Raw genomic sequence first — 14,378 nt, 5'->3', positions numbered from 1 at the left:
ATTCAAAGTGTCTTCCACGCTAGGCAACGAGAGCTCAAATATTGTTAACAAAGTATCCCGCTTTATAATGAAGAACGCCACCCAACTTCCATGCCCTGCCATGTACTTCCCAACAGTGTCGCTATGCCTCCCAATAAACCTAATATGCACAATCAACTCCACGCTTATTCAAACACTATCCCAAAAATAGGTCGATGTATCCATCAGTAAGTCTCCGCATGCCCTTTCTCCTCCAATTCCTTGACATACTTAACAAAAGTCTTTTTATGCACCATACCAGCGTACATTCCCCCTTTCAGCACGCATACATATCTCAGCCCGAGTTTTGTGAAGCACTGGAAAACTTGGTCCATTGGGCTGTGTATATCTAACGCAATGGGAGCAGGGTCGATATATGGCGTGAGATCAGTTGGGTCACGGCGCTCATCTTCCGACCAATGATCCTCTTCAATACTCATCGTGTCATGCCAAGAAATATCGGTGGCCATCAAGCAGAGTGCATGCTCTTCGTCCTCTAGCTTGTCGAGTGCGAATTCAAGATCGGGAGCAGGGATGAGGCCGACGAGGACCCCGTTGCGGAGGATGGGGAGACCACCGTCAAGTTCACCCGCGTTATGTAGCCGCTCCAATTTGCGGCGGAGAGCCGATGCAGAAACCAGCGGTGAAGTGGAGGTGTCGATGACACGATTGGCCCGGACGACTGGAGGCGTTATGGCGCTCAAATCTTCCGAGAACACAGGCCGAATCTTGTTATCCAGGAGGGGATATGAGTTCATGTCGGTTAGGAGATCGTAAATGCTGAGAGGCTCAATGGCATCAGCTGTCCACTTCGCGACGAGAACTGCGACCGAGAAAGGAAGGACGTGATCCAGGCTCCCTGTTAGCTCAAACAGGATGACAGCGAGCGTCACGGAGAGACGGGTCACGCCACACATCGTTGCTCCAGCGGCTACCAGAGCATAAACACCAGGAACTACGCAGCCTTCCATCCCATCGCCTTTAGGGCATGCGCGAAACAGTCCAGCGTCAGGGTGCATCACGACAAGATACTGTACAAGATGACCGACGATCCGGCCCATAAGCCCTCCAACAACCATAGAGGGAACGTATATACCAGCTGGGACTTTGATACCGAATGTGATCATAGTGAGAAGAGCTTTGATAACGAACGCAATACAGAGGTATCGGACTACTCCTAGAATATCCTCGCCTTTCTGGGGGCATAAGCCGCTAAGATTATCGCGACATGGGCTTGAGACTTCTAGGAGAAGCTCGGTAACCGCAAGCTTAGTATATCGATTCCAGAAGCTGACTGCTCCTGTAATCAAAGCCACTAGAGCAACTTCCAGGACTGGCCACCGTTTGATAAAAGGTAGGCTCCGGAAGGATTTGGCCCATATTCGCGATGCCTTAATGAAAAAAGCTCCTAACGCGCCTCCTAAAACGCCGAGGACGATAAATGCAATCATCTCAAAGGCCTTCCAGTCGTTCGAATAGCGGACTTCAAAGATTACAATCTTGCCTGTTCCATATGGGTCGAGGATTCTCAGCGAAATAGCCGCAATTATACAGCAGAAGAAAGTCCTGAAGAGAGTCTTCGCTGGGAAATAGTAGCTTACTTCTTCCAAGCTGAATAGTACGCCACCGATGGGTGCACCGAAGGCTACCCCAACGCCGCTGGCGGCAGCTGCGCTGAGCATTTCTCTTCTCTTCCCATCATTATGATTGTACTTGGGAAATAGCCTACAGGCAACATTCCCAACACAAGTGGCAATATGCACGTATGGACCTTCTTTACCCAAACTCAAGCCAGATGACACACTCAGAATCAATCCTAGAGTCTTCACGACGAGTGTTCGGACACCCAAGTAGCTGTGAATGATGAAGCCGCTCAAAATGACCTTCACCTCTGCGACTCCGCTGCCAGCCGCAGGGTAGTAGACTATTGTGGCTGGCGAGGTTGGTTCATTGGGTTGAAATGGGCTCGGGAGCGCCTTATCGTCGTTAGTAGATTGCTGCTGATTGCTTGCGCCCAGATTTTCATCCAAAGTCGTTAGAGAAAATGCTGAAGGTATCTCGGTCCGCGTGAGCAAGGTCATGATGCAAGAGGTCATGGCAAAGATGACCACAAAGAATACATAAAATGCAAAGTCAACCAATCTGGTATCTGAACTTTTCGACCCATGTACGTTCTCACTCCAGGTGATCCAATCGTTGCATGGTTTTTGGCCATAGCAGCACTTCTTTCGACCAAGATACCAGCCCCGCGTGCAATAGCCCTGTTTGACGTCGAAAACAGATGTCTCGGTCAGGTTGACAAAGTAAGCGATACAAGCGGTGATAAAACCAATGACAGCGACAAGAATCCAGCCTTGAGCACCATCAAACCAGGCATAGATGCGTCCACGTATGTCTTTTCGGGCTCGTAGATCGCGAACCCGAAAGTTGTCGGCTATGCTGTCATGTACCCAATCTGTAGATGTGAACTGGTCGTACCAAACCCTCTCGTCCATGTAGATTGTTCCTTTGGAGTCGGTCAGATCAGGAAACAGGCGTCCGGTTCCCAAGGCACTGGCAAGCCGAAAGCCTAAGGAGTTGACTCTAGAGTGGTTTCGTGGAACTTTGAAGCTGCTCACGCTGTTGACCCTCGAAAAGCGTGGTACTGCCGTATTGGGCTCTGTGTAACTCTTGCGTCTAACGCTGCCATTGTCGAGCAAACTAGAGTCCTCGTCTGCAATCCTCGAGGGTAGTCGGCTCCTCAGGTCATGTTCCAACGTCCGCGTCGAGTGTAATCGCCTCGTTGCGGTTGGGGACCCGGTCGACAAAGGAGTCCGGTTCATGATCGGATCTTCCTCCTCTTCATCATCGTCATCCTCGGTATTGCTCTGTATCGAGCGGCGATGAACTATATTTGAGCGAGGCATAGTGACGGGTGGAGGAGCAAAGGTTAAGTGTGCAGGTCTGGGGCGTTGGTCAGTCATTCTGTTAGAAATAGGCAGCTATCTCGTGACTCGACGGAGGATGATGAAAAAGAGAAGTCAGAACGTGACCACTTGTCACCAGCAACAACATCTGTGCAGCAGGCAGGAGCACCTTTTGTTTCACGACGAGGACGATGGCGCATCCTCAGCCGCATGATTGCGATAGGGACAAGTGTATGAGCCTCCGACAAGTTTTCTTTGTCTGCGTTTCAGAGCGTGGAGGGCGAGTGGCTGGGTGAAGGAAATGGTCGAGAAAGGATCAACAAGCATGCAAGCGTTTACGCAGGGATGGAGCACTGCACATGGAGGCGGTGCAGGTTTCAAAGGGTCAGCTGAGGTACGCCAGGTACTTGGAGCGAATGCTTTGTACACAGCAAGGAGGAAGTGAAGATGAGGATAAAGATACAGGAAGCATTCTTCTTGTGCATTCTATGTTGCTCTTCTTGGCCATTGGGGGTCACAAGTGGGGAAATATGGTCACGTTTTCGAGTACCTGATATAGAGTTCATTGTTCCCATGGCATCCGACAGCGGCCTCGGCGGGCGGTCCTCCAACCAATAAATACGCGGCATAGATCCAACGCTCTACCATAGCGCGTAGATGATGTCCGATAGTGTTAGCATGGCCTCCAGGAGCTCAGATCAGTCTGATCACCCAATTGGGCCTAGTTCAGCCCTACCCGGCTTGGCATAGCTCTTCATCTACAATCATGTTCTTAGATAGCTTGCCATACAATCAATCTATTATATTAAAACCCACACTATAAGAGCTTGCTCTCAGATAGCGTGGGATTCAGTTCAGATCGCAGATGAACGAATAGAAGCGGAGAAATGAAGCAGAAGCGTTGTCTGTTTTGCAGTCCTGCTGCTAGATCTGTGCCGAATCTCTCGCTATTATAGGGACATTCTCTCGTCGTCCAGAAGTATACACCCAACCCAACCCCTACAGCTTGTTCCTGCTCTTTCAGACCTTGTAAGAGGGAGGACTATCATCGAGTGGAAAGTCTTCCCACTCCTCTGCCGCCTCCGCCGCCTTCGAACCCGCTGCATGCTGCCGCGACTCGGATCCTGCCAAAGTCACACCAGTCGCCTGGCGTGGCTGGAACGCGGTATTGTCTGCTGCAACGGGGAATCTGGGGAAGTTAGCTAAGCTGCTTCCTCCTCTAACATTCTGCTGTTGGAAACCAGCATGGCCGACCGGCGCCGAAATCATGTACCTCGGCATATCGTTGCCTTCTGTCTGCGCTTGCTTTCTCATCACCCTTTGTTGGCGATACTTCTTGATCATCTTCCTACCGAAGAGCAGACCTGCCAGCAGTAGTCCAGCGAATGCCAGCGAGCCTAAAACGATCGCTAGAATCTCTGCAGTGCCGAGGGAGTCTTTCTTCGACGCAGATGCTACAGGCAGAGGGCTTGAAGCTGTCGCAGGTGGTGCCTTGCCCGATGTGGCATTCAGCGCTATCAGCTCTGGGGCGAGGCGTGCAATTGTTGCCGTGCTGGGTGTCGCCTGAACGGTAGTGGTAGTTGGCACCGTCAGGGTATGATTAATCGTTGACGGAACCGTGATGGTTGCAAAGATGGTCGAGAAAACCGTCGTCGAGACGTGTTCCGTGAAGGTTTGGTTGATCGTTAGCGTCTGAGTAAAGGTAGTCGTCTCGGTGACTGTCTTATCTTTACGACGCTCTAAGGTCTGTCGCTTTCCGATAGCAGGTACGAGCATCACAGCAGGAGGTAGCACACGCATTCTTGCGAAAAGTAAAGGCGAGGCGTCTCTAAAGCTTAGTAGGAGAATAGCGTAGCCCAAAATGCAAGTACAGTTGGGAATAGGAAAATATAAGAGACCCGGGGGCCATGGGCAAGATATCATGCAAAGCCATTGTGTTGTGATACAATTGCATTGTTTGAGGTCTTTGTCACAGAGATGTATGACTCTTGGTCTTCATTGTGCCGCGAGATCTGTCTGCGGAAGAAAGTGCCTTCATTCATGGTGAAAAATCCATGGTGATTGGCTCACATGCGTCAGCGAAAACACGCTAGTGCACAAATCAGATGTCTCCCTGACCAAGACTTACCTTTTCAACGTCGCACAAGAAGATGGACATGAATTCATGATGACCAAGTACTTCATGTCGTGAGAGATAATTCTGGGCTTTAAAACTTGTGCGCAGTCTCTATCTAACGGAACGCCTTAATGGAAGAAGGTCCCGCTAGCGAAAAGGACCGCCCGGTTTGCTATGGGCCCTCTTAAAAATGACCGAATGCTAGTGGCGGCGTTCGCAGCATTGGTGATAAGGATTGGAGCCGTTTTGAAAAGTGAAAATACAAGCCAGAAGAAAAAAGGAGTGAATAAAAGACAGGAGCACGTCAAGATCAATGATACCTTGGAACGGACGGAACTTCAATCCACACGTTGTCACATCTTACATAACGTCTGTACCGCATGTTTTGTGGGTTCCTTCGTGTCTTTGATAAGGCCAGCGATAGTCTTGAACCTACACAAGTCTAGTCAGCGACTGCTAGAATGCATGTAGGATGATACATACTCAGCCATACTTGCATCTCCCATGCACTCATACAGCCAGCTTTCGCTTGTTGTGACGATGGCACCCTCCGCCCGCAATCTTTCAAGAGCGATGAACCGCTCACCTTCGTTGCACGAGCTGACACCATCCGCAATTACATACACTCGATGACCCTCAGTCAAAAGGTCCAACGCCGTTTGAGTGACACATATATGTGTCTCTATCCCGACGATAGCAATTTGATATGGGCGTGGGTCAATCTGCATCATCGCATGCCGGAGCTCTGGCACCATCATTGAAAAGGCGGTCTTGTCGAAAGAGACAGTCACGTCCGGTGCGAGTTCCGGGCAAACTGGGCCCAAGCGCGCGGCATTCTGTGTAGTTGCAAGTATGGGAATCTGTAGAGTTTTGCAGGCTTTCAAAAGCTTTTGGGAGGTCGCAACGCTGCTCCTTCATTAGACCGGCACAGAAGCGAGATCCCATTTGGCATTCTGACACATTTGAATACTCATGTATCACTGGCCTGAATTTTTCTTGAATGTCGCAAATACTGCATTGCGTCACTCATGATTTCGAAGGCCACATTCAAAGCGTAGAGCGTACAAGAGCGCCGGATTTGCTAGGGAAGGTTTTGTGAGCAGACAACGTGGAGAAAGCATGGACGCATTGCAAAGGCTTACGAAACCGCTTTGGACGTGCTGCCATGATTAGTTTGCAGCTCTGGAGGTATTCGTAGTCAGATCGAGGTAACGACTGACAGTGAATTATTCAAAGAAACAAGACTGACTCTCCCTTCGACCGCCATAGAGATCTCCAAGTATTCCTGCGGAGGAAGGTTTTAGGGCTAGAATAGAATCGGCTGCGCGCTTGGGCGCTTGGGGGCGCTGGCCTGCCTCCTAAATCCTAATTAGAGAATAATGTCTAGCAGAGGGAGCTTAAGTACATTCTTTTTTCCACACTCATTCGTCAACGATTGCTACGAGTGGCTCTCTCATTGAGACAGGGTAAGATTACGAGCTTGTACAGTACCAATTGAACACTATTATCCGTCAATTGCCCGCATGGCCGAGCCAGAAGTCCGTATAAGTAATGCGCCCGAAGAGTCCGCCGATGTGGAAATGCAGGGCGGCGACGACGCTGGAGCTGAGACTGGCGTCGCTGATGCGCAAGGAGAGGAGGATACCGAAATATCGCAACTAAAACCACCAAGACAGACTTTCGTCGAGTACACTCAACCTACCCAAAGCGATTTACTGCCATCAAGCTGAACATTACCAATTAGCTACCTTAGATCGCCCATCATAACCATTCTCATTGGTCCGACGGCCACCCCTACAGCTCTCACAGCTCACCAAGCCCTTCTCGCCCATTCACCCTTCTTCGCCGCCTCCATCTCCCCTCCAATACGTCTATATCTCTTCCCGACACCGATCTTGAAGCCACCTCCGCTGTTCTCGAATACCTCTATACAGGCGAATACTTCCCGCACAAACTCTCTAACAATAATCTACAGACTGACACTTCGATCCCCGCGACAGACGAAACAGGCGACCAGCTCCTCAAACATGCAAAAGTCTATACACTGGCGGAGAAGCTCGGCATGCCCGCCTTACGAGCATTATCGCACAGTAAGATACATTTGGTGAATAGTAATGCGGTGGCGGAACTGGCGTATGCAAGGTACGTGTACAGTCATACGGAGAAGACAGACTCGACGATTAGGAAGCCAGTGGCGAGTTTCTGGGGCCAGAGAAGTCATGTCCTCAGACATGAGACTGAAGGCACGTTCAGGGAGATGTGCCTTGAATTCCCAGAGTTTGCGTTTGATGTGTTGAGCTTTGTGCTGGATGCGGAGGAGAGGCGGGAGGAGAGGAAGAGGAAGAGTACTGCTGGGGAGGAGGGCGCGGCTCATGGAAGCGGCCGGAAAAGGGCAAGAGGGTAGACCCTCTGGCACTCTTCTCGTATCGAATTTCGGTTTCGACTTTCCTTCATCTTATTGTTCGACGAAAACTCGTTCGAGGCGCTGGAAAAAGCTTCTGGTTTCAATGGGCGGCAACCCTGCCGGTGAGAAAATAGATATTATGTAGGATAGTTGGTTGATATCGCGATGGCTAGAAATATGTTTGTACAATTGGTGGGATAGTATTTGTACAGGTAGATGCCCAAGGCCAGGATTTACCATACAGCCTCGACGCAATATGTTGTTGCAGCTCCAAAATCAGATCCTCCCGCCTCTTTGCCGAAATCTCACCCCTGTAGTGGGTGCAGGTTTCTCCAACCTCAGCGCCCACAGCAATAAGTCCTCTACTGGTAAAAATACGAGGAAGATTTTGTTTATTAGAAATGCCACGCACGCTACAATCGTTGCCATCAGTGCGTCCATCCAGTAATGGTTGGCAGTTGCAACAATAGCAGAGAGAACCAAGCTTGGATACCCCAGCGCAATCATGACATAGAGTATCTTCCATGGCAGAGTTTTCTTTGCCTCGCCTTTTTCTAGAGTCCTTCTAAAGATTCCAGAATGATGGACCATTGTACAACCAATGACGAAGGCATAGCCAAAATGCATGCTTGGCATTGCTGCTAGGCTATTGACGAAGTCTCCAGACATCCATATGGATGTAGCATTGTCATGGCGAACAGAGTCGAGGAAGCCATATTCGGGCGGTAGAAGGCGAGGAGGCATGCAGGGGTAGATTGTGAAGGTCAGGAAAGCAAGCCAGTTGGTGAGTGTAAGCGTGCGTCGGACAAGGGCGAAGGTCGGGTGTGACGGTGCGATGTAGTAGTACCACGCGATGAATCTAAGGAGGTTTAGCAGGCAGAATCAAGTGGCAGAGGCAATGACCACGTACCCAACGGTCCCTGGGATGTGGATCAGGGCATAAGCACGATTGAGGAAGGTCAGAGCGTCTTGGTGGCCTTCCATAAACCAGTGCTGGACCTCTTGCTCCTTCCAAGGAAAGAGAAAGCTCAACCAGCTGAACTGCTCAAACTCCAGAACCGACAAGCCGTGCGCTTGCGCAACATCAATAATCTTCTTCGTGAATATCAATTGTGAAATCACTTTTGTCCAGCGGTAGAAAAGATAGGTTATGACCCAATAGAACATTTCGATCAAGAAGGGGAACTTTTGTAAAAGGCGACTGTGCAGGTGATTCGCGAAGCGAGAGGTATTAGGAGTATATACTCTACAGCCGCAGCAATATCTTCTTTTTGGTTGATGCATAGAGCCAGATAGCGAATCATCAGAAGCGTCGTCATCATCATCGTGAGAATCGTGCCGTAGAAGGTCGTCGGCCGAGCCGGAAGTCTCGTCTTTGTCCAAATAAGAATCGTATCCCGATTTTCGTTTCCCAAGTATGGAAAAGTTCCTCCTCCGAGTGAAGAACATAGCACTACAAAGGATTGTTAGAACAATCTGAGACTATTAGCAATTGTCTTTGTCCTGCTATGAGGCTGCCTACCGCCGGCTCGCCCCACGATGGCAAGTGAAACATTGGCTGGCTGTTCCATTGTGGTGGCACTTCGCCGATGGTCAGATTTGCTGCCATTTCCAGTAATGATCATCCAAAGAAGTGCTCAATCGTGGCTCAAGAGAAGTTTTCAGGATGGGCACGCGACACTTCGATCTGGCGTCGAATGCCGTTTGAGGGGAGCTTTAGATGACCTGTTGGGGTTTATTTACAGTCCGTACCAAGCTCATCAAATGCAGTCGATAAGACAGTGGGATGTTTTGATTTAGTGAGATGAGGAGAAGAGAGCGTCAAAGGACGGTTTGTTGGGATCGTGAAAGAAGTGCTGACGGATAACAGGCAGCGGAACTGGGGCGAGCCACACCACAAGGCCGTCAGACAAGATGCAGATTGTAAGGACCGTGAAGTAGCTGAGAATCGCCCACTCATGAAGCGGTCAGGAGAATGTTGCAGCGCATAGGAGGACAAAGTCACGCCACCGAGGTTGTGGACAAGCTGAGGGGTTTCAAAGAACCAAGCACTCAGCATATAGAGGCTTCGGTGATGATATGTTTAAGAATGTAGTTGATGTAGCACAAAAGGAGAAGAGGTTGTCGAGGTGCAGACTTGTCCGCACGAGTCCGCCGAAAGGAGACGTCAGCCATCCCCGGCGGAGTCCAAAATTGCTCCGAGTGATGGGGACGGGAGTGTCAGCCTCGAGGCTTGGCAAGCTTGGCACGGCGGTGCAAAAAGGATCGACAATTCGGCAGGAGGCAGGATGGCTTGCAAAGCTCAAGCCTATCGCACATTCTGACTTTACTGGAATCTAATTGTATTTTGCACAAAGCTTCTATGTAGCATTGACTACACGACCTACAGAACATAGGCTATCAAGCCCAATCCTCATACTAAGCATACAGTACTTGAGCTCCTTTCTATTCGGAAAGACCACTACATCCGATCCACTCTTATTCCTTCTGGTCCTTTTGTCCAGGATTGAGCCAGCCAAAAGCAGAGGCACCACCGACCGGATTGGATGAGCTAAGCTTACTGCTCAACGGAGGCTTTGGTTCGCTTGAGAAGGACCTTCGATCGCTCGCAGTAGCAGGGCTAGGGTCCTCTTTCCGCGGGGCACCGGATTTGTTGGACTCTCCCCATCGTGACGGAGCTGCATCAAAACCGACTGGTTGTGGGGAGGAGGGAGTTCTTGAGGTATTGAGTCTCGCAGGTTTCAGCACTTTCATACCTCGACCACGACCTGCTTTCTGGTAGCCAGATGCTGAGCTTGCACTGGGAGGCGCTGGTTCCGGTCGGTCGCCGTGAGTAGAGTCTCGTCTCCAAGAGGTCCAGATATTGCTACTCTCTGTTCGCACAGGCGTATCCGGGGTTGCGCCATTGGTGAGGCTCTTATTGTCCTTGATATGCTCACTTGCATTTCTGGCGCCGAAGCCGTTGCTTGTATTGCTCCGCTCGGTGAGGGTCTTCCGCCCTTCTCCAATGACTGATGGTGAAGAGGGTGGTGGGGTAGAAGGCTTTCGGATCGGACTCACTAGTATGGGCACTTCCGACTCTGCGTCTTGCTTTTCGGTGGAGTGTGGCTGCTTGGACGTCTGTTCGGCTAAGAAATTGATAGACTTGTTCGTCAACACTCTTTCGCTTTCCCTTGCTGCTGAATGAGTGCTTGTTTGGAGGTCTCGGAATATTGAAGCATTTTCAGGCCGGACAAGCGGTACGGAAACCTTGTTTCGCTCATCATCAAACAAAGTGAGCCGATCCAAAGAGAAGTGAATGTCAGCATTCCGGAATCGAAGAACGTCGCAACCGAGCAGGATGTCGATCGCATCTCTATCGACTGGGGATTCTTGGACAATAAAGTCAGTGGTAATCGTCGGGAGTTGTGGTGCCGGGCTTGCAGAACGCGAAGAAGATTGCTGGACCGTTGCCTCAGGAAGATAGACGGCGAGTTTGATTGCTTTTTGTTTCTCACGATTAGTCGTGACTCGATCTTGCAAATCGAGCTGATAAAGCAGTCGCGTGTGTATTGTAGACCTGTAGGAACCCGTACAGACTGCGGCGTACATCAGAGAATCGTTCGAAAAGTTTGTGTCCAGCCAGCAGCGAATTATTGATGGTACAGGTCCCAGAATAAAAAGCCCGGGAGGTGGGCCTGTCAAAGCGCTCGAGGGTGTGAACGGAGCCACTGTAGCGGAAAGAGGACGAGATTCTACACCGATGCTGCTTGCGCGAGCCGAGTGTGTGGAACTTTGGCGACCTTCTGATTTGTGAGACGTAGAGCGCTCTGTCAATGGGTGGGACCCAAATGCACTGCCAGACCTCGAAGGGAAGAACTCATTCGCAGTCCGAGAACCTTGGGTGAAGTGACCGTGGATAGCACTTTCATCAAAGCGTACGCTGTTGGCTCGGGAGGCTCCTCTTCGCGGTTCGTCGTCTGTGTCTAGGTGTAGACTGCCCATCATGTTGCTCGGTTGGTCTTGGTCAAAACTCTTAAAGGCCTCGGCAGCAGGATTGTACGTAGTGTCTTTGAATGGGAGATTAGCAATTCAGGACTGTCTCTCCCCGTTGCAGTAATGGAATGCTGCTTACCGTGCTGTGAATTGCCATTTAACAAGCCAGAGAATGGTGATTGAGTCCCCCAGGCGGACTTGTACCTTGAGTCTCCTTCTTGACGTTGCTCAAGGCGCATCAGACGATCAGCATGCTCCGCTTGTGTGGCATACACATTCTTCATTTGCGTCTGGAAATATTCCAGGTCTGATTTCGTGGCAGCGTTGGGCTGCACATCCATTCCCAAACACCTCTGAGCTATTTCTCGCGAGACACCTTTGTAGACGAGGTAGTACGCTCGCTAGCATAGAGGCTCACCAGGCTATAGCCCTGACGCCTTGAGCAATTGTCGTACGAAAAGGTTGTTATCCTGATGGAGCTTCAAAATTGGTAGGTGTCTCTCCCAAAACGATCTACCTCTACACCTCCAGTCTCCTCCACGCTCCAAGCGCGTGCGGCGAAAAGCCTACCACCTCCCTGAAGCCATGAGTTAGCTTAGACCATATAAAGAAGGATATTTCTGCTTTACCGCCACGATTGTTCCTTTGATCTTTACTTCTGTTGGATGTACTATAGTCTTGTTTGCGTTTCAGGCGAGTTATTCTGACGGCCTGTTTGAAATCGGACCTGCGTCTTTGAATGCGAAGATGTTCCTGTGATAGTACACAAGTATACACTTTATCCGGGTGATAGCGATCGGGTTAGAACGTAGAAGTTCTTAAGTTAATTAGTGGTTGTACATTGATTTTTGTGTGAATCCAAATGCGAGTGGTTGGTTTCTGCACGTCGCAGCAGGTCTTCGTCTCTCAGAGGGCGCGTATGTGAACCAGGATATCAAATATGATGTAAAAGGTGAGCGGGATACCTCAAACAAATGCGTTACAGCTGCAACACTGGATGGGTCCTACGAGGAAGTAACATTTTGCAATTCGTTTGACGCCATTCATGTAGATCATCTCCGCCCAGGCCGGCTAAAGACTTAGCCCCCGCTCTGACCGGAAGGTCCCCTTGGTCCCCTAAAGAGGCCTTTCCAAGCTCCTTCACTCATTGGTATCACCAGGTATCACCAGGTATCACCAGATAATAATCAGGTGGGAATTTTGGTCAAGGTGCAGGGCCATTGCGAGCGATGACCTCGCCTTTCCCACGACGTCGATATCAAGGTCGACCCAAGAAGCTCATTTCATCCAAATTGGAGTTCCCAACCATCAGTCTGTCATGATTTCCCGCGAACGTGAGGGTCATCAATTTCGACGGCTGCCTTTCGCATTCTGCGAGACAAGGCACATTGAGAGGCCATCGGCCAGCTAGTCTCATCAAAGCGCGTTCTCGCCATCACATCAATGTTCCATGTGTGACAACGTCTTGACAACAATCGCATGGTTCACAAGGTTAATAAAAATTGTTTATCGTTCGATCTGAACGCCATTCCATCCTCTGAAACCCCTCATCTCTCTTGCACTGCGCCCCTCAACGCTTCTCACGACCCTTTCAGAGGCTAGCCTAGTGCCCATCTGACCAGGGTCTGCTTACAGGTGCTTGAAAGATGTGAAGATCGTGGGTACTGCTCTTCGCCCGCAACACATGAAAGACCGCGAGGTCAGACGGATCTACCACATATGGCCTCGCTACGGCCCTCAAGTCCTACACCGCAAATTCCACCTCCTCCGAGTCCCTCTGCAGATGCAGGTATCGCCCCATCCCAAGAAGTGACCTCACATGACCAGCATGACGTTCCCGAGGTTGAGCAAATCAACATATTCAAATTGAGTCCTATCGCCGCTCTAAAACTACTTTGCGGTCTATTGGAGTCCCTTGTGCGTATCACGGGCGATGTTCCTCCGACACCGCCAGTCAGTTTCTCTACTAGCACGTCGAGAGTGGAGCTATCGGAGGATAATCATGCAGAATTTGAGCGACGTGAGAAGAGGAGATCTAGGCAGTGGGTTGGAGATGATTGCGATGTGCCACATAAGGCCCAGACTCCAATTGGAAGCCCAGAGGCACGTCCACACGAGCCCAACATTCAGATAGTTGATCCCGAAATTGAACCTTTGGTCTCTCAGCATGCAACGATTGCAAGGAAATTCTATTCAAAGAAGCCACCACCTATTTCGTTGGAAGAATATCTCACACGCCTGCATAAGTATTGCCCCATGTCCACAGCTGTCTATCTTGCAACCAGTCTGTACATTCACCGGTTGGCCATCATCGAGGGACTCGTGCCTGTCACGACGCGGAATGTGCATCGACTTGTCTTGGCAGGCCTTCGAGTTGCCATGAAAGCGCTCGAGGACCTCAGTTATCCACATTCACGATTTGCCAAAGTCGGCGGGGTAACCGAGGTAGAGCTTGGAAGATTAGAAGTCAGCTTCTGCTTCGTTACCGATTTCAATTTGAGAGTCACAAGTGAGATGCTTCTAGAGCACGCAAAGACTGCACGAGATGGTGGGAGTATAGGTAAAGCCTCTCTTAGCTTGCAGATAAAACTGAGAAAGGGCATGGGTAAGAAGACCGCGCAAATCGAGACTTCTTCAGATACCGGCTAGGAGTGGCCTTCCTGGTCATCAATCATCCTCCAGCCTTTGGGACTTGTCGTTCCGATAGCCAGGATTTTGTGCGTTATAGCCGCTAGACGGAATCGTACGCGCGATTGGATAGTCTCGCAACAACAAGAAGTACTTGCAGCCACTACACAACCTAGACTATGAGTCAACCTCCCGCACGCCGACCAAGCAGGCCCAGCGGCTCTGCTGAAAGTGCCTTACGCAAGTCAAAGCTACCTGACCAGTGGTTGTTATCGGAGCTAAGCCCTTCGTAGCCTGACGGGCTCAGCAGGCACCAGTCGATCCCACAGGC

The 14,378-nt window shown here is 50.3% G+C and overlaps 6 protein-coding genes across 6 annotated transcripts; 2 read left to right on the top strand and 4 right to left on the bottom strand.

Moving 5' to 3' along the window:
- Nucleotides 1-203: 203 nt before the first annotated feature.
- KY384_003132 (uncharacterized protein) lies at nucleotides 204-2,924 on the bottom strand (the record flags this gene model as incomplete). The annotated part of the gene is made up of 1 exon (XM_044811653.1): nucleotides 204-2,924. One exon carries the CDS (start codon nucleotides 2,922-2,924, stop codon nucleotides 204-206), a length of 2,721 nt encoding a protein of 906 aa, XP_044670786.1.
- A 1,020-nt stretch (nucleotides 2,925-3,944) lies between these two features.
- Nucleotides 3,945-4,724, bottom strand: KY384_003131 (uncharacterized protein; the record flags this gene model as incomplete). The annotated part of the gene is made up of 1 exon (XM_044811652.1): nucleotides 3,945-4,724. One exon carries the CDS (start codon nucleotides 4,722-4,724, stop codon nucleotides 3,945-3,947), a length of 780 nt encoding a protein of 259 aa, XP_044670785.1.
- A 1,839-nt stretch (nucleotides 4,725-6,563) lies between these two features.
- Nucleotides 6,564-7,444, top strand: KY384_003130 (uncharacterized protein; the record flags this gene model as incomplete). The annotated part of the gene is made up of 2 exons (XM_044811651.1): nucleotides 6,564-6,727; nucleotides 6,850-7,444. 2 exons carry the CDS (start codon nucleotides 6,564-6,566, stop codon nucleotides 7,442-7,444), a joined length of 759 nt encoding a protein of 252 aa, XP_044670784.1.
- Nucleotides 7,445-7,720: 276 nt separating this feature from the next.
- Nucleotides 7,721-8,611, bottom strand: KY384_003129 (uncharacterized protein; the record flags this gene model as incomplete). The annotated part of the gene is made up of 2 exons (XM_044811650.1): nucleotides 7,721-8,303; nucleotides 8,355-8,611. The coding sequence occupies 2 exons, from the start codon at nucleotides 8,609-8,611 to the stop codon at nucleotides 7,721-7,723; spliced, it is 840 nt and encodes a 279-aa protein (XP_044670783.1).
- A 1,311-nt stretch (nucleotides 8,612-9,922) lies between these two features.
- KY384_003128 (uncharacterized protein) lies at nucleotides 9,923-11,760 on the bottom strand (the record flags this gene model as incomplete). Its single annotated transcript, XM_044811649.1, has 2 exons — nucleotides 9,923-11,493; nucleotides 11,559-11,760. The coding sequence occupies 2 exons, from the start codon at nucleotides 11,758-11,760 to the stop codon at nucleotides 9,923-9,925; spliced, it is 1,773 nt and encodes a 590-aa protein (XP_044670782.1).
- Nucleotides 11,761-13,138: 1,378 nt separating this feature from the next.
- On the top strand, nucleotides 13,139-14,068 carry KY384_003127 (uncharacterized protein; the record flags this gene model as incomplete). Its single annotated transcript, XM_044811648.1, has 1 exon — nucleotides 13,139-14,068. One exon carries the CDS (start codon nucleotides 13,139-13,141, stop codon nucleotides 14,066-14,068), a length of 930 nt encoding a protein of 309 aa, XP_044670781.1.
- Nucleotides 14,069-14,378: the final 310 nt, after the last annotated feature.

The sequence above is a fragment of the Bacidia gigantensis genome (genome assembly GCF_019456465.1).
Source record: "Bacidia gigantensis strain McMullin 20006 chromosome Unknown contig_180, whole genome shotgun sequence".
Classification (NCBI taxonomy): Eukaryota; Fungi; Ascomycota; class Lecanoromycetes; order Lecanorales; family Ramalinaceae; genus Bacidia; species Bacidia gigantensis.
This window is presented reverse-complemented; position numbering and strand designations above follow the sequence as displayed.